Below are 24,662 nucleotides of genomic sequence, written 5' to 3'. Positions count from 1 at the left end.
AAACACTTGACACGTACTAGCTGTGTGACCTTGGGCAAGTCACTTAATCCCGATTGCCTCACCAAAAAAAAAATAAAATAAAATAACTTGTTAAGAAAGAGAATTAAAAAAGAGAATTGGCCAGATGGAAATAGAGGTACAAAAATCTCACTGAAGAAAATAATTCCTTAAAAATGAGAAGTGGGCAGGTGGAAGCTAATGATTCTACAAGGCATCAAGAAACAATAAAAACAAAGTCAAAAGAATTAACTAATAAAGGAAAATGTATAATATCTCATCAGAAAAACAACTGAACTGGAAAATAGATCAAGGAGAGATCATTTATTATTGGACTTCCTGAAAGAAAGAGCCCAGACATCATATTTAAAAAATTATCAAGGAAAACTGCCCCAATACCTTAGATCTAGGGGGCAAAATAGACATTGAAAGAATCTACCTCTCACCTCCTAAAAGATATCCCAAAATGAAAACTCCCAAGAATTAATTATAGCCAAACTCCAGAGCTCCCAGGTTAAAGAAAAAATACTTCAGGCAGCCAGAAAGAAATAATTCAGTTATTGTGAAGTCATAGTCAGGATTATAAAAGATTTGGCTGCTTCCTTGTTAAAGGAGCAAAAGGCTTGGAATATCATATTCCAGAAGGGAAAGGAACTAGGATTACAACCAAGAATCACCTACCCAGCAAAACTGAACATAATCCGGGTAGGGGGGAAGCGAGAGGAGAGACACTTAATGAAATAGAGGATTTTCAAACATTCCTGATGAAAAGACCGGAGCTAAATAGAAAATTTGACATTCAAACAGAAAACTCAGGAGAGTAATTATAAGGGATTTAATGAAGTTTAATTGTTTACATTCCTATATGGGAAGATGATACATGTAACTCCTGAGAACTTTATCATTATTAGAGCAGTTAAAAGGAGTTTATATAGACAGAGGGCATGGGTGTGAGTCAATTATGTTGGAATGATCTCCAGAAAAAATGAAGGAGTGAGAAAAAAGGATGTACTGAGAGAAAGGAGTGGTAGAACGGGGAATCTTCTCACGTAAAAGGCACACAAAGAGCTTTACAACGGAAAGGAAAGTGGGGAGAGCAGCGAGCAATCCTTAAACTACACACACACACACTCATGCAGTTGTGTATAGAAATGTAATTTACCCAACATGGAAATAGGAGGGGAAGGGGGTGGGAGGAACAGGGAGTGATGAAAGGGAGGGTGGATTAAGGGAGGCAATTATTAAAAGCACAGTAAACTTTTGGGGAGGGACAGGCTAAAAAGAGAGAGAAGACAATAGAAGAAAATGGGATGCAGAGAAATACACGGTAATCATAACTCTGAATGGGATAAGCTCATCCATCAAATGGAAGCAGATAAGATGGATTAGAAACCAGAATCCAACAATATGTTGTTCTTTTCTAAAGACACACTTGAAACAGAAAGACACACAATTGAAACAAAGGGCTCGAGCAGAACTTATATGCATCTACTGAAGTAAAAAAGGCAGGAGTAGTAATCATGATCTCAGGCAAAGCAAAAGCAAAGATAGGCCTAATTAAGAAACGTAATCAGGGAAATTACATTATGCTAAAAGGTACCATAGACAATGAAGTTATAATCAAAAATTTTTACAGTAAGTTTCTCTGATAAAGTCATTTCTCAAATATATACCGAATATAGAACTGAGTCAAATGTATAAAAATAAGAGCCATTCCCTAGTTAATAAATGGTCAAAGGATATGAACATGCAGTTTTCAGAATAAGAAATCAAAGCTATGTATAGTCATATAAAAAAAATACTTTAAATCACTGTTGATTAGAGAAAGGCAAATTTTAAAAGTTCTGAAGTACCACCTCACACCTATCAGAAATGACAAATGTTGGAAGAGATAAGAGAAAAATAGGTAAACTAATGAATTGTTGGTGGAGTAGTGAACTGGTCCAACCATTTTAGAAAACAATTTTGAACTCTGCCCAAAGGGCTGTAAAACTGTGCACACTCATTGACCCAGCAATATCATTACTCGTTCTATATCCCAAAGAGATCAAAGGGAAAAAAGGACCTATAGGTACAAAAGTATTTATAGCAGCTATTTTTGTGGTGGCAAAGAATTGGAAATTGAGGGGATGCTTATCAGTCAAGGAATTGCTGAGTAAGTTATGGCAAATGATTTTGATGGAGTACTATTGTGCTATGGGAAATGACAAGGGAAAACATGGGAAAACCTATATGAATGGATGCGACATGAAGTGAAAAGAACCTGGAGATCATTGTGCATGGTAACAGCAACGTTATAATGATGGTCATCTTTTAAAGACTTGGCTACTCTGATCAATACAGTGAGCCAATACATTTCCAAAGGACTCATGATGAAAAATACTATCCACCTCCAGAGAAAGAAGAGATGAACTCTGCGTGCAAATTGAAGCATAATTTTCTAACTTGCTTTATTTTTCTTGCTTTTTAAAAAAATATATAGCTAATATGGAAATATGCTTTTGTATAATTGATATCGTATTGCTTGCCTTCTCAGTGGGTGTGGGAGGGTGGGAGAGAATATGTAACTCAAAATTTAAAGAGAAAGATAAATAAATTTTTGAAAATTTTTTTTTAAAAAAAATTATACTCTGATGCTGAGTGAAGTGAGCAGAACCAAGAGAACATTGTACACAATAACAGCCACTTTGTGCGATGACTAATATTGATAAACTTAACCCTTCCCAGCAATACAAGGATCTAAGACATCTCCAAAGGTCTCATGATGGAAAATACTATCCACATCTAAAGAAAGAGCTATGGAATTTGAATGCAGATCGAAGCATACTATTTGCTATTTTTTTTTTCTGTTCTGTTGAGTTTTGTTTCCTCTTTCTGGTGGTTCCTCCTATTGGTTCTAATTCTTACTTACAACATTACTAATGTGAAAATATGTTTAATAGGAATGTATATGTATAGCCCATATCAGATTGTGCACCATCTTGGGGAGAGAGGGGGAGAAAAATTTTAAACTCAAAAGCATATGGAAGTCATTGTTGATAAATCAAAATAAATTTTAAAAAAAGAAATTATATGTCTTTGCATTTAGATGAATTGTATAGAATTTGCTGGCATTCAGTTTTTGTAGTAGAGAGAAACAATTTTCTACTAAAATTTACTTGTTAAATGTGCATTATTTTATAGGTGTCTTTTTCCTTTTTTGTTAAAAATCAAGTATGAGAAAACTTCATTCCATTTCTAAGATGACTTGTTCCAAATTGCCCATATTTTTGTTTGTTTCCAAAGCAAAGCAAAAGCTAGAGGATCGGCTTGCAGCTGCTGCCCGAGAAAAGCTGGCCCAGGCCTCCAAGGAGTCAAAGGAAAAGCAGCTTCAGGCTGAGCGGAAAAGGAAAGCTGCTCTCTTTTTACAGACTTTAAAAAATCCCATGTCGGAAGCAGAATCTGGGAAGGTGGACGATCATCCCTTTGGTGTGGAGGTGAGCTGTGAGGGAGTACTATGTCTACATGGGACCATTGGTTTTATTGTCAGCATCCCACCAACATGGCTGCTGTTCTCTCCACTGGTACCTTATGGTGGCTTCTGTCTATTTTGAAAGTCTGAGACTCAAGTCCACTTTCTGTCCTTAAAATTAGGCAGATTTAAGCTACAACAAAGGGACTACTGTAAATACTTTTTATCTAGTTATAACTACATACTTATTGTATATTCTTATAGGTAGTATAACCATGTACTATATTAACCACATGTTAACCGTATTGATGAAATACGGTGAAGAGTATTGGCTAGCAGCTCATTTCATTATCAACAACAAAAACAATTTGTCTTAAATCCAACAAGCGGGTGTTTTTTTCAGCAAACGAAAATCTGCCCTCTCCTGCTTCCCTTCCCCCATTAAAAACAAACAAAAAGCAAAACCAGAATACATGTCTGAGTCTGCACCCTGAGTCTGTCACCTTAGGATGTCAAGGGGTAGGAGCATGTTTCATCATGAGTGCTCTGGAATCATGGTTGGTCATTGAATTGATCAGAGTTCTTAAGTCTTTCAGAATTGTTTCCCTTATAGTGCTTTTGTTATTGTACAAATTTTTCTCCTGATTCTATTCACTTAACTGAGCATCAGTTCATACGAGTCTTCTACGTTTCTCTGAAACAATTCTCTCCATCCCTTCTTAATGCACTATAGTATTCCATTACGTTCATGTAATACTCGCCATTCCTCAGTCAAGGGCATAGTTCCTTAGTTTCCATTTCTTTGCTACCACAAAAAGAGCTGCTATAAATGTTAAGTATGTGCATCCTTTTCCTCTTTCTTTGAACTCTTTGGAGATATATACCTCATATGGTATAGATGAGTCATAGAGTTTACACAGTCTGACAGCTTCCAGTCTGACGTAGTTCCAAATCAGTAAGAATGTTTTTTTAGACCCTCCTATCTGCCAGGTCCTGTGCTGTGCAGGGGAAGTACAGGAACAAAAATGAAACCGTGTGTGCCCTGGAAGAACTTCTGTTCTGATGGGGAGTGGGGACAGGATAACACATGCACAAGTAAATAGAAAATGTGAACTGCGTAAATAAAAAGTTTCGTGGGGAGGCCACTGACAACTGGAGAGAGGGAGCAGGATGAGGTGGTCCTTGAACTTATCCCAAAGAGATACAGGAATTTCAAGAGGCAGATAATGAGGGCAATTATTCCAGTGCATGCAGGACAACCTCTGCAGACATATAGGAATGTAAAGTAGAATACCATGGATATGGAACAGCAAATAAGCCAGTTCGGCTTCAGTGTCTTAAGTTTATGAGGAAAAGCGACATGTGATTATTGAGGAGGGAGTTTGGAACAAGATTGTGAAGAGCTTTAAATCCTAAAGGAAGTTCTGGCTTATCCTAGAGGCAGTAGGGAGCAAGCTGCCAGAGCTTCTTGAGCAAGCCAGATGAAATAGTCAAACCTTTGCTGTAGAAATATCAATTCAGCGACTGTGTGAAGGGTTAGTTTAAGAGAGGAGAGGCTATGATGCAGGGAGACTGATGGCAAGGATTGATGGGGGCCTAAAATAGAGTAATTGCATTATGGAAAGAGATGGGGATAAATGTGAGAATGTTACAGAGATAGAACCAATAAGATCAGTCACCATTAAACATCTGCTGTGTGCCAGGCACTGTGCTGAGCCCTTTTTATTTTTTAAGTCTCTTTTGATCCTTACAATAACTCTATGAGGTAAGTGATGTTATTGTCCCCATTTTACAGTTGGGGAACTGAGACTGATAGAAGTGAAGTGACTTTCCCATAATTACACAGCTAGTAAGTGTCTGAGGCCAAATTTAAACTCAAGCCTTCCTGACTCCAGGCCCAGCACTCCATCCATTGCACCACCTAGCAGTAGGCAACATGATTTCCTGACTTCCACTTATGTGTGAGTAGGAGCTGAAAGGTAGATGATGGGAGTAGCTGGGGTGCGAGTGGGGGTGGGAGGGTTAGAAAAAAAATGAGCAACAGTAGCACGGTTACAAAGGATTCAAGAGTAGAAAACAGTATATCAAGTTGAACTGGTTAGTTGTAGGCAAGATTTAGAAGGGAGAAAAGTCAGGCCAGAACAAAGGTGGACAGGCTGGGAAAGCAGGGAGTGCTGGAGGAACTGGAGGATTCAGGTACAAAAGACAATGGGTTTAAGTTTGGAAACAGAAAGAAAACATAGGGAATTCTGGTCAGATAAAGGTATTTCAGTTATAAATTGTAGAAGTAAACTTTGTGTGTCATAGAAGGTTCTGTGTGTTGAGATGTTGTGAAGAGTATACATCACAGGAGTTGAAGAGGTTAGTGAACTAGCATTTGACAGGACATCAGCATGTAAACTGAAATCCCCAAGTAGAAAGGTAATTGGAATAGACCCCAACTGTGAGCCAAGTACTAAAATCTTGAGAAAGGCTCCCTTGAGAACCAGGAGGTACCCGTCACCAGGATCTCTAAAAACCACCATTTATCATGTACTCTGTGAGCAAACACCAAATGTTTATGAAGTGCCTGCTATGTGCAGACTGCTTTGGTAGGCTTCCTAGGAATATGCAAGACACCAACCTTCAAAGAGCTCACTGCCTAGTTGGGGATAAGGCATTGATACAGCTCTCTCATGCAACATTGCATGATTAAATATTTTGGTTACAAAACAGTTTGTAGAGTCTCTGTCTTAACTGGGCAAGAAAGGGCAGAGGTTACATAATTACTTACCAATTCTCCATCAGAAGTTTCTAAAGAAGTTTTTAAGAGCTAGTGTTTTGTGATAGTTTGTGTACAAATGCTATATTTAGTGTTCCGTACATCTTAATGACTGGTAAGAAACTGTTGCTTACTGTTGCCTTTGCTAAGATAATGAGCAAATTGACCAGTTAGAGTTCTCCTTTTAGAGTTAATATTAAATTTTTAACTATCCTATTTTTATGTAAAATGTTACTGAAACCTTATCTAACCAGGGAAAATAACCAAAATAAAAGTTAATTCTTTGTAAACTATAACACAGTGTGTTTTGTTAATATCATATTTAGTCAGTGGACTGACCTGGAGTAGTGTGTAATCAGTCATAAATTAACTTTCTTTTTCAGTTTAGTTTCCTGGCTTTTGAGAACCTGTCCTGATGCTTTGACATTCAGGTATCAAGATTAAGTACCATATGTTCTCAAACTCCAGGAAATTAAAATGAGATAGTTTGGAAATATTTTCTGTTGTTTATAAGATATTTTATTTCCCTTTGATGACTAGAAAGTATTTAAAATATTTTAAAAGAGATTAAATATGTATTGAATGTAATAACTTACTGTGTTTATAGGTAGATATAATTTTGAGCTCTGATCTCAGTTACACATTTTTGTTATCTGTGATCTTTGAGTTTAAAACTAACAAACCGCCCTACTGCTCAGAGATACAGAGGGAAATAGCATCTGGGCCAGTAACTGAAAAGGATAAAATAAAATTACCTGACTCACAGAGTTTTGTGACAAGTGCTACACTTGGAGACACGGGCCTTGAGTTCAGATCTCAGCTGTGCTATTTATTGGCTGTGTGACCTTAAACAGGATAACTAATTTTCTGGCCCCCAATTTGTTCATCTTGAAAATGAAAAAGTTAAACAGTTCTAAATCTATCATTCTTTTGTCCACTGTTAATAACCAATTAAAATGATGTTCCATGTTCTCACCTTGCTGAGTCTTCAAGCTTTAGAACTTTCTGCTGTTTTATAATTTGAGGCAATACAACTTTTCTTTTAAACTGTATTCCAAGAATAAATGTCAAGGGGATCTTTGATCTTAGAAACGTTTTTGTGACCTACCTATTTTTTTAAATGACAAAAGATAATAGAAAATGACCAGACTTTCATTTCAGGGCATAATTATCTTCATATCAGTAAATCATTACAATAAAACTGTGGCACTTTAATATTCCAGAATGACTGAAGAAGCTAGTACTCAGAATTGAAATCAATCAAAGGACCACTTTGCATTTAAACTGAAATTTAGAATGGATTATGGTTGCTAAACTTAGATATGGTGTTAAGTATAAAAAAAACCACTGCTTCTTCTAAGGCAAGAGATAAAAATAATAATTCTCATCATTCCCAGACAACTTTTTGAAAGAAAATATTCTTAACAATATTTTTAAATTGTTGGATACAGGTTGTTTTGACATCTACAGTAGCGATAGTCCTACATTAATTTTATAATGCAGAGCTGTCATTAACTATCTCTCAAAACCCCGAGCGGAGGATTTCTAAAACAAGACATGTTGTTGTTCACTTGTTTCAGTCATGTCCAGTTCTCTGTGACCCCATTTGAGGTTTCCTTGGCAATAGTGGAGTGGTTTACCATTTCCTTCTCCAGTTCATTTTACAGATGAGGAAACCAAGGCAAATGGGGTGAAGTGACTTGCCTGGGGTCACACAGATAGGAAGTGTCTGAAGCAGGATTTAAACTCAGGTCTTCCTGACTCCAGGCCTGACTGTACCGCATCACCAGCTGCCCTGAAAATTATGATGTAGATGACACCAAAAGACTGAACCGAGTGAGGGCATCATAAGATTTCTAACAGTCTTTATGCGGCATTATTAGAATCTGAAACATAGCACCACCATCTTGTTCTCACATAATCTGTACTTTGAGAATTGTTTCTGGTTCTGCTACACACATAATCCTTAAATTTTGACAATGACCAGAATTGACCATATACAAATAGGTGTGCCTACATACATGTGAACATGCATGAATACACATGCATGAATGTAGAAACATTCCTGGGCTACTGAAATAAAGGGGAACAGAAATTAATGGGATAATGTAGAGATACAAGATATGTCTTTCATCTCTCAAATTACCACCTCATGGTTCTTGAATATATCACTCTTCTCTGTAAATTTCCATGACAGGATACATCCATGCACTAGTGCAAAGGCACTTGCCTGTCTCTTGTGTTCTGTTTCCATTCGTCTCTGTTCCTTTGTATTTCAATGGTTTAGGACAAATATTTTACTCTTAGTTTTAGGGGATGATTTGTAAGTGTTGAGAAGTTATATCATAGTAGAACTTATGCTTGAGATTTTTTTTAATTATATTTTTATTGAATTTTAACCACAACTCATTTCCTTTATTTTTTACCTAATTTTCCCCCATCCTCTCCTATGTTTTCCATCTTGTTATAGCAGTATTTCATCTCCTTTTGTACAATACTTAATGTCTGACTTCTCCCATCTTTACAGTTCCCTGAAAGTAAACCTTATTTTGAAATATTTTTTAAAAACATAAATTTTTTGCTTGTTTTAAGAAATCATTTGGATAATTCTCTTGGATGTACAATCACAAATTGTAACTGATAGAATATGCCCACAAAAATGTAATGTTAGTAACAGATGGTGATAAATATCTTTAATTGCTTCTGAACAAAAATACTTGTAATTAAGTTGGAAGTTGCTATAATTAATACACAAACTCTAAAATATTTTTAGTTTAATGCAGTTTCTGAGGTTATATATTACTCTTGACTTCAGACAAATCCAGTGATGGAAATTTTGTGCACTCAATGGAATCACATAACCATAGTGTTTCAGAGTTCTAAGGGACCTTAAAGTATCATCTGGTAGTTATCTTTTTATTCTACAGATTTAAAAATTGAGGGCTGTAGAGGTAAAGGGGTTTGCAGCTAGGTAGTGGTAGAGCTAGTACTGAGCCCAGCTCTATCACTTCATCATAGTTCTTATGAAACCTCCATAGGTTATAATCTCTTGGTTAACCTGCTAGATCTGTTGTTGTTTGTCCTTCATTCTCGAAGAGCGCCAGGACATCAGGGAGGTGATGCCATGACATGCAAGTGAATTGTACTTAAGTGAGGCAGGACTATGCAAAGTCACTAGCCTCGCTTTCTCCTCTAGAGCCAACTGAGTCCAGTGGTGAGATACAGATCAAGACAGCTGGAGATGGTCCTGGATGCAGTGGGAGGCCTTGGCCTTTTTAAGCTAAAGTCTTTAATAGATTTCAGTTTGACTGAGGCAGCACCCATTCAGTGATTAAGGCTAGGTAAGAAATGAGACAAAGATCAGACACATTGAGATTGGACAGTATTTTCAAGATATACGGTTTCTGGTTGTTCTCCTTAATGAAAACTTGATAATGTACTTATTGGGAATTTTTTTTTCTTAAATCTCACAATTCTATAACAGCAATCAATCATCCTTCTTTGTTGTCTCAGAAGGCAATAGTTTGGAATATTTCAGCTATAGAAACCAGTCTTGAAATCAATGTCCTACCTGATAGACAGTCATTTATGTTATAGGAAAAATGTACCCATGACAGCCTAGTTGTAGATAGTTTATTTAATATAGCAAGTCTGTCCAAGGTTTCCAGGTTTGTGTTTTATAATTGTTTAGTTAATAAAAGCTTATCTCAAAAACTGTGTTGGTAGAGGCTAAGCTCTGACACGTCCTGTCAGGCAAGAAAAGATTTGAGCACAGGCCTGGCAAAAGCCATCATTCTAAGACCAGTCTCACTAAGCCAGAGAGTCTTACCATCGATATTTAGTTATTTTGTAGATGATGGAGAGTTATTCTTCTCTGAATTTGTGTCTTGGGTTTCCTTGGCTCCACAATATTTCTCTTCATTTTTCTATTGGTATTTTCTTGTATTTATTCATTCTTCTAGTCTGACTTCCTAAATTGGGACTTCGTATTGGGCCTAGCCTCTGCACCCTTCTGGAGGGAATAGTGGGGATTTCTTTGATACTGATTGGTATTATCTGGGATCTAGGTCATAATATGGTCCGGGATATCGTTGTCCTCCCTGTCTGAACCCTGTAGATTTCTGATCCTTGGTTCAGGATCAGAGATACAGAACAACATAACCATAGGCTGTAGTCTCCCTGTCCTGGATAGGCAGCTTCAGACACTTCAGGCTGTGCCTCTGAGGAGGCTTTTCTAGATACCACTTTATGCCGACCTCAGCTGCATTTAACATAGTTTCTCCTTGGATTTTGTAATCATTTTCCATTCTGGTATTCTTTTTTTTTTTTTAATCCTAATTAAGAGAACTGGGCTGTTGTTCTACTTTCCATCTTGAAGAAAGTCTCTGGTGGTCAGGTTTTTTAGCTATAATAGCTCATGAAGCCATCTACTAAGGTGTGAAGGGATTGCCATCTCCATTAGAGGAGGAAATACCCACACTGATGAAAACCCAGAGCTTCTCAGTTTTTGAAGTAAGCATTTAAGTACAGATCATTTAGATCCACCTAAAGTTTTAAAAAGGAAATGGTAATGTAGCAAACAAGTATGTATTGAGCACCTACCATATTTAAGCCAGTGTTAGTGTAGGAAATTAGGAAGAACTACAAATAGTAAATACATCTACTAGCTTTCTAAACATCTCAAAAAAATCTTTCACGTGTAATAATAATAACCTAACTGTGAAGTATTTGGAAGCAGAGAATAAAACATATTAGGACATTTTTTTCAGGGGACTCATCCATAGAAATATTACATGATAATTTAATGAAGTTTCACAACGTCAGGAAAACTTGTTAGATGTGTGAAGTTTTCATATTTAATCTTGTTTTGTAGCTAATTTGGTATTTCTTAATAAATAATACCATTGTATTTCGTTTTTCAAATAAAGGTTAATCTGCTTTTTGGCAGTTAATTTTTCACAGCAGGAAATACTTGTTAGTTTTTATTGCTTACCTGTTGACAAATACAAAAATATGGTGGAAAGATAAATATGATTTGCTCTGTTATAAGTTTTACAACATTTCACTATTCTCTTCAGAAGTTAGACTTTGCTATTATAGTCTTTTTCTGCTGATTTTTATTTTAGTCATTTTCATTTAGGCATTAAAACTGCTTCTTGAAAAGGCAGCTCAGACTGTCTCTAGAAGAATAATTTGCCATTGGTCAATACCCGTAGCAATTATCATGCCCTCCTACAAGCTTCTCACACAGTTTCTTATTGATTGGTTTCTTTTGAGAGTTCAGAAAAATGCCTTAGGAAGCCAAAGAAAAGGTGATAGACTAGAGTCTTGAGCATGACCGTTTAACTTGTATTGCAAAGTACTCATATATAAATTTTAGATTAGCTGTTAAACTCAAAATTTCTTAAATTAAGCTCAATTCAACATTTAAATTGAGTGAGAGACATTTTCTTAAACATTTTAGATTATTTTCTTAAGGAAGCAGCTGGCTAATTTGGATCCTTTATTGGGAGAGCAGGGAGGCAGGGAATCAGATGATTTGACTATGTAAGGCATGTTTTCAGGCAGTGCAATGAAGACAAGATAATAAATTCAGTTTTGGATATGTTGAGTTTAAGATAATCCAATAGACATTTGGAGATGAGAGATTGGAGGTCTGTCAGCAAGGAGACTGGAACAGGAATATAGATTTGAGAATCATTAGCCTATGGAGATATTAATTAAATCCATGAAAGCTTATGAGATTGATGCAGTTTAGGGGAGCAGGGACCCCAAAATACCAAGGTTCAGGGCAGAGTTGTCTGGAAAGAGTTCACAGACTCAAGCAGTCTTCTAGTCAAGTGGCAAAAAATTTATTGTAATGTTAATATGGTAGGAAAGAGCTCCACACATTTAGGAGTGATGCTAGAGCTTATATAAAAAAAGTTCAGTGAGTTATGAGGCAAATATGCTAATTAGGGGGGTCAAGGAGTGGCCAACTCCTAAAGGAACATACAGTTTCTGTACCTTGGACATAAGCATCATTCACTACAGGCGTGGCCGGGGGGGTGGGGGATGAGGAGGAGGGGAAGGGATTCTAAGGGATCTGTACATCTACATCTATAACACGATAGTCTTGACAGTTGATGTCTGGATTGTGTACAGTAACTGTGGGAATCGGTGCATGATAGTTCTGCTGGTACAAGATAATCCCAATAATACAAGGGAAATTCTGCAGAAGTCAGCTCGTTCTTATGACAGGGAGAGATAGTTTGCCTCACTAGGCCCACTCATGAGTTATTACTAGAGATAGGGTCTTTGGGCTGGGGAGAGATGTGGTCCTCAGGCTGGGGTCCAAGCGCAAGCATCCCATCATGATCACAAAATGAAGTAGTATAGAGGGGAAAAAAGAGAGCACAGTATAGAACCTTGAGGAACACCTATGGTTAGAGGCCATGATCTAGCAAAGAAACAGAGAAGGGGTGATCAGAGAGATAGGAGGAAAATCGGGAGAGATTTGGATCTCAAAAGTTTTGTCTATGTTCATTGATTTCCCCCCCCCCCAAAAAAAAAGTGCTGATCTTAAACTCCATCCAGATGATCATTTCTGGGTTTCACAGTCTAAGTCTTTCAAATCCCCTGGTGTACCTTCAGCATTATTGGAAAACAGTAAGAGTGAGTTCCTCTTTCCTTTTGAAAGAAGGTTCTTGGGGCATGTAGGTGGCATGGTGGATAGAACACAGGCTCTGGAGTCAGGAGGACCTGAGTTCAAATCTGGCCTCAGACACTTGATCACTTGATATTACTAGCTGTGAGACTCTGGGCAAGTCACTTAACCCTAACTGCCTTGCCAAAAAAAAAAAAAAGCTCTTAAAATTTCCAAGCACCTCTGTTCAATCAACTTCAGATTAGTGAAGGTTGTGCAAGAGCTCCTACGTGCTTGTTCACCACCAACTTCACCCTCTGTTTGAGTGAAAATATTGGGAAGGGATAGTGCTCTTATTTCAGAGTTGTTTTCATTTTTATTTCTCTAATAGTGATTTAGAGCTTTTTTCATGTGGCTATTGATAGCTTCGATTTTTTTCCTCTGAAAACTGCCTATTCATATCTTTTTACCATTTATCCTTTGGGGAATGGCTCTTATTCTTATAAATTTCACTTCATTTCCCATGTATCTTAGAAATGCAACCTTTATCAGAGAAACATATTACAAATTTTTTTTTTCCTAATTTCCCGCTTCTCTTCTGTTTTAACTGCTTTGGGTTTGTTTGTGTAGAACCTTTTTTAATTTTATGTAATCAGTTATCTGTTTTACCTCTTGTGAACCTTTCTATCTCTTATTTGGTCACAAACTCTTCCTCTATCCACACATTTGATAGGAAATTTCCTCCATTCTCCTCTAATTTTTATTGGTGTCACCCATCATCTCTAACTTGTGTACTAATTTGGAACTTATTTGGTATACATGTGAGATGCCGGTTGATAACCTAGTTTCGGCAAGACTGTTTTCCAGTTTTCCCAACAGTTTTTGTTTAAATAGTTGTTGCTCCAGTAGCTGGGATCTTTGGGTTAGTTATTGGTTTTAAAACGTTCTTTTGCTGTGCCAAGAACCTCCACAGGGAATGTTCTATAAATACCATTAAGCTAAAAAATAGGATTACCAACACAGATAGAATCTAATCCAAGTTGTCATAATGACCAGTTTCAAATGCGTGAATCAAAGTCCTGTTTTCATTTTAAGTGTAAAGATTAATTATTTGATAGATTCATGGAACCTATTTCTCCCTCTCACCCCCATATCTTGATTACTGTTAGGTGAAAATCTTGACCTGAGATGATTCCCTTGCTTAAAAACAGGAAACTGAAAAATATAAACAATTAGCAAAGAAAACATTGTATCATCATTATCCCATTAAAAACTAGCTAGTATAATAAAAGCAAGATCCCTTAATTCAAATAATAATGGCTATAGTTTTAAGGATTATAAGGAATTTTTCTCAAAACATTTCTGTGAAGCTGGTGCTACAAGTATTATCGTCATTTTGCAGATAATGAAATATATTTACCACCACTTAAGCTACATCTGTAGCTAAAGACATGTATGTGTGTACATGTCTGAGCACTGTAATTGAATGTGTGTTTGTGTGCACATGCTACAAGTTTTTATATATGCTATTTTCCTCCTTAATGCCTTCCTCTCCGCCCTATACCAAAAGCACTGAAAACTGCATTTGGATGCCATACCTTTCTGTATCCAGTGTCTAATACATCACCACCAACTAGAAGAATTACCATGATGATGATTCTCTGTCCATGTTGTATCCCCCCATGAGCTCATTTTATTTTTGTCTGTAACCCCAATACCTAGCATCATAGGCAGTCAGTCAACAAGTATTTATCAAACACTGCCAGAAGGGCTAGGGATGCAAAGAAAAGCAAAAACACGGCCCCTTTCCTCAAGGAACGTCACATTCTAATAATGGAGACAACATGCCAACACCTCTTGTACACAAGATGCTTGCAGTGTATATGAGAAGTACAGATTACAACCAGTGAAAAGGCAAGGTCAGGAGAGAGAGAATTGGCTGCCAGGGACAAGAAAACCAATGGCCCTGGTGCTTGAATGTTTGGTAGAGGAAGGCAGTTTTTTCTCTGTTTCTCATCATCTCTACAAACAGAAATTTGAATTAGGCTTTTACCCACATTCTAAAGATGAGTTTGATCTTTCTCTAGGAAATTAGTTCTCTCCTTCTTCTATTTGAAATTCAAAAGATAATTTTACCTTTTTAATCCTCCTTAGTGTTTTTTTCCATGTTTATTGGACTGTCATATGCCATGTCTTAAAAAAGGAGCAGCCCAGTTCTAGGTGGAGAACTGAACTGGAAGCCAGCCGGCAAGGGTTCTAGGATACTAGAATTGTGCTAGGCCCTACTAGTACAATTGTGCTGTCAGGGTTCTAGTAGTACTAGCATTGCCGCCTAAGCTCGCTCATTTTGTGACCATGAGCAAATCACTCCATCTCAGCTTTCTTTCTTTGTAAAAAATGAAATTAACTGACGATGTTTTGGTTTTGTTTTTGTTTTTTTTTTTTGGTTAGGCAATTGGGGTTAAGTGACTTACCCAGGGTCACACAGCTAGTAAGTGTCAAGTGTTTGGTCTGAGGCCGAATTTGAACTCAGGTCCTTCTGACTTCACGGCCGGTGCTCTATCCGCTGTGCCACCTAGCTGCCCCTAATCCAATGATCTTGAACAAACTTTCTACCTCTAAAATTCTCTTTGGCAGCTTTTAATCTTGTGATTATGGTTGATCAAATGATCCAGATGCAGGAGTTACAATTTAGGTGTCAAAAACCTCATCTACTAAATTTTCCTGCCATACTAGTATTTTTTTTGCTGTGGTGATACTATCCTAATTTTGGATCTGATCATCTGTCAAAGCTCCTTTCATTTCACCAAAAAATGTTCTGTCTAGCGGTGTATCAACCTACCTGCTGTTTCAGTGCTAGTTTCTGCACACTTATACAGCAGTGATGATCAGCACACCTTCATAATGATGGTCCTTGATTCATGATTTCCCAAAAAGGCTTCTGGATCATCAAGAAAATATCATACTTTGTTCCAAGGGAGTTTTAGTGTTTTGTGTATTTTGTTGCACTTGTACTCTTTGTATATAGGTAATCCATATACGATTAATATGATAAATCTGTTAGCAAAATGTTTAATGAAATAGACATTCTCTTTTCCAGCCATTCAGAGTGATAGATTTTACCGTTTATGTTTCATTCTCTTACGTGTTTCTCACTTTAAAATCACTGCCATCTTTGTGTTAGTCTAAATGATGTGCTTGATATAAAAAAAAATGTGAAAAGGAACAGTTGGCTTCAAGGGTTGTTTCAAAGGAGAAGTTTTAAAAACAAAAATAACACATTAAGATTGTTTTGTTAGTTTAATTTGAATACATGTGCTTGTAAACCAGCTCTATCCTGTATTATGAGAAACCAGTTTGTTAATTTAGGTGATAATTCTCAAACCTATTTATGATCCTTGAAACTCAAACAAGTTTAGCATTATCTTAGTGTGTTTTGTAAATATTACAAAAAAAACTAGTCTTAAAACAGTTGGGAATAGCAATTTTGGTTACAATTTGGTATAATAATTTAAACCACATATGGCTTACATCTCTCCAAAGTGCATTTCTTTGTGATACCACATATTAAAATAGGGAAGTAGGAAGCACAATTTATCAAAATCTATTTACAAATTCCATACTTTAATCTGTTAGTTCCTGTTGTACTCAAATTAGGCCTCCCAGTCATAAATAGGGGAAATGTCAGGATAGGCAAAGTGGAAATTATAGCTGGATAAATCTGATTTTTCCAGTTCCTATGAAACAACAGCTTGGGAGTGACAGAATTTGAAATGAAGGACAAACCTGTAGTGCCTGCCTGACTGGAATTGTTTTAAATACACCTTGCAGCAGAATTCTCTGAGGCACAAAATGATAAATTGCAGATTTCTCTGTATGTCTTGAGGTGTGTGATGGTTAATTGACTGTAGCTAAAATTAGTCATTTAGAATGAGTTGAGAAATGACCTTTCTATCCTTAATATAAAGGTGGTTAGGGGACTGCATACCTTTGCATTTGCAGTAATCATCTTAAAACAAAATGTGTCTTATTTTAAGTTCATTCGTTGATGAGGAGCAATCTTCAGAGTGTTGTTATGATTCATAAAGGATACTTTATCACATTAACAGAAAACAGAACTTAATCACTTTTTCTAAATAAATTGTTATTCTTTGTTTCCCCGACAAAAAAATAAAATGTAGACCTCCTCACAGAATGTCAGTTAGAACCATATGGTCATAGTATGTTAGAGCTTGAAGGGAGTAATCCCTGCAAATTTATCCAGGCAGATGCTACCCCCATTTTAGGAATTAGCAAGGCCCGGGGCTTACTCGCCTACACATAGTGAGCTAGGGAACCAGCACTGTCCCTTGGGTTCTGCTGCCCAGTCCTCTGGGCTCGACCCTTCACCCAGGACCTGCATCTGAATACTCACTTTTAGATATCTGTTATTAATCTTCAGCACTATAGGTTTATAACAGAGTACTTATACAGTTGAGGAAATTGGTATGTGAGAGAGAGATTTCAAAGAGCAAAAGCTTTTTTTTTTCCTTTTTTTTCTCCTTGTGCAAGACTGAAGAATTATTCAGTGAAATACCTTTGATGTCCCCATTTTCCCCCTGCCAAGATTTCTTTTTTGGGTTAGCTATGTTGATTGCATTGGCATAAAGAGCTCCATGTTTAAAAAAAAAAAAGAAAGTCCCTACTAGTACAGATTGGCACCTCCCCCAAAACTTAAACTTTTAGGGAAATACCTGTGGCACTGAGACATTAAGGGATTTGACACAGTTTCCACAGCAATATGTGTCAGAGATAAGACTTGAACCCCAATTTCCTGACTTCAAAGCTGGCTCTCTGGGCATTAAACTGCCACTCTCCCCACAGATACATTAGTGAAAATGTTTATGTAGTCTCAAAACTTTACCTGGATAATTATCTCTCCTAAAATTATTTTTGTAATGATTGTAGTCACTTTCCCAAGTACAGGCTTAAACATGTTGTTCGTGCCAAAGGATAGGTTAGTGATTTAAAAGAGATGGGACTGTATTTATTTCAGTCTCAAATCACCCAGTCAGTAAGCATTTATTAAGCATCTACTATATGAAAGGCACTGTGCTAAGAGATAGGGATACAAAGAAAGGCAAAAGACAGTCCTTACCCTCAGGGAGCTCACCTAGTGGGAGAGACAGTAAACAAGAAACTATGCATAAACAAGATAAATAGGAAATAATTAACAGAGAGGAAGCTCTAGAATTAAGAGGGATTGGGAAACACTTCTCCCAGAAGGGGGCATTTTCATTGAGACTTGAAGGAATCCAGCAAAGCCAGAAGGCGGAGATGAGGGAGAGCATTCCAGGCATAGGAGACACCAGAGAAAATGCCCTGAGCCTAAAGACAGAAGTATCTTGTTTGTGGAATGGCAAGGGGCCAGTGTCATCGGATCAAAGAGTTTGTGGTGGGAGAATAAGGTGGAGGCAGAGAGGACTAGGTTATAAAGGGTTTTAGACACCAAACAAAGGATTCTGAATGATAGGGGATCAGTGGAGTTCATTGAATAGGAGAGTGACATGGTTGGTCCTGCTCTTTAGGAAAATCACTTTGGCAGTTGGGTAGAGTGAGGAGGGGAGGGATTTGTGAAAAGCAGACCAGCAGGTTATTGCCATAGTCTAGGGGTGAGTTGATAAGAGCTTCTACCAGAAGAGTGGCAGTATCAGAGGAAAGGGGACTATGCCAGAGATTTTACAAAGACAGAATCTACAAGCCTTGGCAACAGATTGAATATGGGAGGTGAGAGATAGTGAAGAGACAAGGATGACACCTAGGTTGTCAACCTGGGGGACTGGAAGGATGGTGTTGCCCTCTATAGTAATAGGGAAGTTTGGAAAGGGGAAGGATTTAGTGGGAAAGGTAATGAGTTCAGTTTTGGACATAATTGAATTTAAGATGTCTGCTGGACATCCCATTCGAAATGTCTGAAAGATAGTTGGAGATGTGAGATTGGAGGTCAACAGAGAGATTGGAGAAGGAAAGGTAGATTTGAGAATCATCATCATAAATGTGGTAATTGGATCCATGGGAATTGATGATCTCATCAACCGAATGAAGTAGTATAGAGGGAGAAAAGAAGAGGTCCCAAAACAGAGTCCTGAGGGACACCTGTGGTTAGGTGGTGTGACCTAGATGAGGATCCAGCAAAGGAGACAGAGAAGGAGCAGTCTGATAGGTAAAAGGAGAACCAGGAGAGAGTGATTCCTGAAAATCTAGAGAGAAGAGAATACCAAAGAGAGAGTGATCAGCAGTGTCAGAGGCTACAGAGAGGTCAAAGAGAATGAGGATTAAGAAAAGGCTATTGGATTTGGCAACTAAGATACCATTGATAACTGGAGACAGCAGTTTTGGTGGAATGATAAGATCAGAAGATGGATTATAAGAGGTTAAGAGAGTGAGAGGAGAAAAAGTAGAGACAACTATTGTAGACAGCCTTTTCAAGGAGTTTAGCTGCAAGAGGCAGAAGAGATACAGAGCAATAGTGGAAACAGAAGGATCAAGTGAGAGCTTTTTAGTGTGGGGGGAAAAGTGGACATATTTGTAGGTAGTAGAGGAGCAGCCATTAGAGAGATAAGCAAAGGTTGAGGATAAGGGAGGTAAGGGAGGCAGTCTGCTGGAGGAAACAGGATGAAACAGAAGTCCTCATTTCCACGTAGAGGAATTAATCTTGACAAGGAGTAAAGCTACCTTTTCACATAAGACAGGGGTGAAGGCACAGATGGTGGCAGATGGCATCTGGGTGGCGGGAGATGGGAAGGGAAAAGAGGGAGCTCTTGGTGAATGGCCTTTTTTTTCCATAAGATGTGAGACAAGATCCTTGGCTAAGAGGGTGGGGGGAAAGGGAATCATGGCTGTGAACAGGGTTTAGAAAAGCCAGTGTGGAACAGTGAATTAATTAGGGAGGTGTTGAAGATTGTGAGGGCCCAGTTGAGCTTGTGTAACATAAATTTGTAGTGGACCCACTCAAAATGGTTGGGTGATTATCTCCATCTACATTCAGCAGCAAACATGGAGGATGGTAGCAGATGGTGAGAGTGACCCAAGGCTAAAGGGGGCCAGAGACTCAAGAAGAAGACTCCATAGAATTAAACAGGTTCCCCAAGGAATCAGGATGGGGAGAAGAGCAGACGAACAAGTGTAGAGTAAAGGTGTTTTACTAGTGTGATGGGGTCATTCTTTACATTGGGGCTTTTGACTGTACATTCAGGCCACCACGGCAGCCTTTTTTTTTAACAGCCAGCTATTGGCTTCATTCTTTCAGGAAGTCAGTAATATGCCATGTACTTTACTGACTGGAGTGAGACCTCTTCCAGCTTTGGAAGTTAAGCCACCAGAAAGGCCTTCAAGCAAAAGTAAAGATCCTCCCCGAGAAGAAGAAAAGGAAAAGAAAAAGAAAAAGCACAAAAAAAGGTCTCGGACAAGATCCCGCTCTCCCAAGTACCATTCATCATCTAAGTCCAGGTCTAGATCACATTCAAAAGCAAAGCATTCTCTTCCCAGTGCCTATAGAACTGTCCGACGGTCAAGGTGAGTTCTGCAAAAAAATAGTCTTTTTCTTCACTTTTCAAATCAATTTGTATTTAAGAGAAAATTGGACTGTTTCATTAAATCCTTGTAAATATAGTTAATGATAATGAAGAAAGGTATTTTTTTTCTTTTTACTTTCAGCGTATTCCATGATAATCTTTTCAATTCCATTAATATTTATTGAGTGCCTAGTATTGGGGAGTTTCCAAAATAATACAGAGATAAATAAGCCATAAAACCTGCCCTAAGGGAGCTTATAGGGTAGGGGGAGGGTTATTCAACACCTCCAATCAGGACAGTTTAAAAATGGTTTAGATTTTAACAACTCATCTATCATCAAGTAGATTAATGAATGTGTCCCATATTTCTTTTTTTTTCTATAAACTCTTCCTTACTGTCTCATTTTTTTTGATGCTAGATTTCGATACCAAAGAAATCTTTGCTAGTAGAATTACAAATGTGTACTCATTCTGCATAGTCACATGGAGGTGTATGTGAATGAAAAACTCACAAGGTTTTAAAAAGTATAATAAAAGTGGTTTGGTTTGGTTTTTTTTTTTCATCTTGTTTTGTTTTGCTTATTTTTAAAGCTGGTCTTTCTAAACCTCCCTGTGGCAGTCACTATCTTGTGAAAACAGTTTTCATGTGATGGACTTCAGGAGTAAGGTCCTTTCTCTTTAATCTGGTGTTTGAAGAATAAATGGCAAAGGAAGTAAACAAAATTAGTACTTCTGACAGTGTAAATAAAAGGCATTTAGACTTTTGTGAGTCATAGTATTCAGTGCTTTGTTATAGTAGAGTGACTGCTTTTAGGAAGTTAGGGGGGGCATCTCATTTAATTCAGTTTTCTTTAAACTTTTTAACTTGTATTTCATGTATTCTTCATTAATTGGTGCTTTGGTTTTTGTAAATTTTCTTTTCAAGAAAAAAGATGGATTTTTCCTGTCCTCGTTTTAAAAAAAAATAAAAAATAGGCCAAATGCTGCATATTGCCCTAATATAAAAGCACTTTAAAGTTCCATGGTGTAGGATGGGTGGACTTCGCCCTATTGTGACTCAGAAAAAAACTTTAAAAAGACCCATAACTTGGGTTTGGAAAGTTTGGAAGGGTGAGGGGTTAAAGGAAAAGATAATGACCAAACCTGCCTCCTTTGGATGTTTTGGCTGTCTTTGCTGCTCCTCTTGTCTGTCTTTCAAAGCCCCTGGTGGACATTTGTGTTTTCTTTCTCACGTGAAAATACTGCTTAAACAGTAGCATATGGCTGAGGATATGTCACACAGATGCAGAAAAGTCATTATAATCATTATAGCAAGTCCAGTGGTACTCTTTCTAGAGCAGCAGAGGGCTGTAGTTTATACAGCAAGTTCTTTATTACAGTACTCAGAAAGTCCACAGTCTTAAGCACTGTTAACAGTGTGAAGATAAAATAGAATGTTTATTTTGTTGCTTAAGTATGAGAAGTTGGTCATAGGAAAATCTTCTTTCAGGATTAATTCAAACATCTCTTAGTAAAACTTTTCCATTTACAATGTTTACATTTGTTCTGCCTGCTCTGTTTTAATTAAGAAAATGGTGCTGTAATTGTTACACACTTTGTTTTCTAAGTGGTTACATTCAGAAGTTAAAAGTATTTACTCTGAGACTTAAGCTGTAAGTTTTTAGCTTTAGTGTCAGTTTATTTACTATCTATAAAACATGAAATCTATCTTTGTTAGTATATCTAAAAGGACTGTGTGTTTATCCAGTGCTGATATATTCAAGAAGTGTATTCTTATTCTAGATTTTCTCCTTTTGTGTAAAATGTTTTATATAAGCATGAAAATATTGTATCAAAGTAACAGTAAGTATTTTCATAGCTCTAAACACAATTCTTTGTAGTGCTACAAAAAAAAAGTGGTCACTTTGGCCAATAAGTCAGTAAATCAATCAGTTCATTAAAAATCATCAGTCAAATCAAGGTTTAGCTGAATTGACTGGTCCAAAACTTCAGTCCATGGAGGCTTTGCTTTTTATAGGCGTAAAGTGATGTCCGGCAACTTGCAGGACAACAAAAATAAAGCTAAATTGATGCCCTCAGTAATAATTGGTTAAGGTAGACATTTTTACTGTTTAACATTTTACCAAGTAATTATCCCTGGAAATGATGACACTTCTCCTTTGTCCTTCATTTCCCTGTATTCCATCCTGTAGAGGGGGTCCCATGATACTGAATGACCTATTGTAATCCTAACCATCCTTCCGTGAGAGGAGCGTAAGAGCCTCAGTTGTGCTGAAGGGCCGGTGCTGGTTTGTAATGCCTCCAGAATCCCAGGCTCCCTGCCTTTAATTACCTTCCTTTATGCAGGCTCCTGTCTCAGCCTTAGCAGTGTAGAATGACTGCTTTGAGTTGCATTCAGTATTAATTCCTTTTCTTCTCTGCTGGTAGCAGCCCTTGGCCACCTAATTTCTCCACTTGCACAGTGCCATTATTTGTAATGTTTTTTGGACATCTGAATAGCATAGAAATTCAACATTTCTAAAATGAGGGTGGGGGTGTTACTTTTCACAATAATACGTAAAATATTCAAATGTGTGAATAGGGATTTTTTTTTTCCTCAAAATTTATTGACCCTTGATGCTACTGTCATAATTTGGAAATATTTTTCTTTAAAATAGTTAATCCATTGCAGATATGAGAGTCTACATATTGCAGAATAAATAACTTAGGAATTCTGGGATAGTTTAAATTATATGGTGGTTCTGAAAGGAGTGCTACCAGCTGAAAATTAAAGATTCCATCTTCTGCCATTTCTGATTAGATGGGGCTATGCTATAGTTGAAATATGTTTTCTTTTTGAAATTAGCCAATCTAAGCAATAAAGTGAGATGAGGTCTGGCATATGTTCTACCAGGGCGGGAGGGAGGAATTGGGAATAACCCTATAACATCATTGTGCATGTGGACTTACTAAAATCCTGTGTATCACATGCGTTAGCTGTAGAATACCTACAGATCCCACAAGTGAAAATCTCTCACATGATTATGCGTTTCTAGGAAAAGTATAACGCTTCTCAAAAAATAGAGTGAAAGATATGCCGTTTTTTCTTAAACCAACATTAAATGCAAGGTTTCTTTTTTTCACTTTTTATTGTTTTCATTTGCATTTTCTCTTGAGTCTCATTTGTGAATATTTCCTTTGTCTTTTGGAATAAATTATTTTTAGAAGTATTTCACACAGCTTAATACTGTTGTCTGAAGTTTAAATTCTATAATTTGAATTAATAATAATGTATCTATTATCTTTCCAATTTAATTTTCAAAACTTTTTTAGTAAGAGGATTTATAGTTTTAGTTGTACTTATCTAGTAGTATGTAATCTCTGAATTTATCTTTGGAGCTATTCTAATTTTGTTACCTAGATCTTGTTTATTAATTAGTTCCTTGGATTTCCTGATTTTGACTCAGAAGTTTGTCAGCTTCCATATAGTAGAGCTATGTGATTCCATATTCTCTATGTTTATCATAAATGATTTGTTTCTCTAAATGCTTTCATCTCGACTTCACATTTGGCTCCTTTAAATATTAAGGTAAACGCCAGACACACAACCAGACGAAAGCCTGCAAAGGCAGCAGGATCATGTTTTAGTTTGGGAGATCAAAGCCAAAATAGCCTGTGATGAGCTCAGTCTGCTGATCATGCAGGTAGAGGGATTAAACCTGTAAATAAAAATATTGACTGTGTTCACATGAGCACACTTCTTTTTTAAGCCAGACCTCTAAAGCCAAGCTATGCGTGTATTTGTATATGTAGGAAAAGAGACCTGAGCCCAGAAGCTTATTATCTAGTAAAACATGAATGATTTGTAAATTAAAACTACATCCACCATTTAAATTTCAAGAGAACCAGAAGCTAAAAACATCCCCAGTATTGTTCTTGGTTTATTATCCTAGCGATCTGGTGTTAAATAAACTCAGCTTACTCATTTAAAGGTCTTTTAGCCGTAACTAAAATGCATTAGGTGAGATAGTTGTAGATTAGTGAAAGAAGTTTTGAAAAAATGTTATAGTTGTTTCCTTCAACTAAAACTTTTGAAGTTTCTTTTTAAAGTAATTTAAGCAAATCTTAAAATGATGCTTTGTTTTCATTTTTATGGTAACCTATTTTACCTATGAATTTGAGTTTTTGCGGAGATCATGTTTGAAAGACTGCAAATTCAGACAAAGTTTTTTGAAAACTCCTCCATTTACTTTATTTGGCTGGTTTACTAATAAGATAGAATGTCAGTTTCTTTAG

The 24,662-nt window shown here is 37.0% G+C and overlaps 1 protein-coding gene across 3 annotated transcripts in view; it reads left to right on the top strand.

The window, feature by feature from the left end:
• Nucleotides 1-24,662, top strand: part of SFSWAP (splicing factor SWAP) — a 117,937-nt gene that overhangs the window by 78,282 nt on the left and 14,993 nt on the right. For all 3 annotated transcript variants that reach the window (XM_027844197.1, XM_027844196.1, XM_027844198.1), the window contains 2 exons: nucleotides 3,283-3,473; nucleotides 20,123-20,388. In XM_027844197.1, the coding sequence (XP_027699998.1) occupies nucleotides 3,283-3,473; nucleotides 20,123-20,388 (457 nt within the window). The remainder of the gene's footprint in view (nucleotides 1-3,282; nucleotides 3,474-20,122; nucleotides 20,389-24,662) is intronic.

The sequence above is a fragment of the Vombatus ursinus genome, unplaced genomic scaffold, assembly GCF_900497805.2.
Source record: "Vombatus ursinus unplaced genomic scaffold, bare-nosed wombat genome assembly UNPS02014935.1, whole genome shotgun sequence".
Taxonomy (NCBI): Eukaryota; Metazoa; Chordata; class Mammalia; order Diprotodontia; family Vombatidae; genus Vombatus; species Vombatus ursinus.
This window is presented reverse-complemented; position numbering and strand designations above follow the sequence as displayed.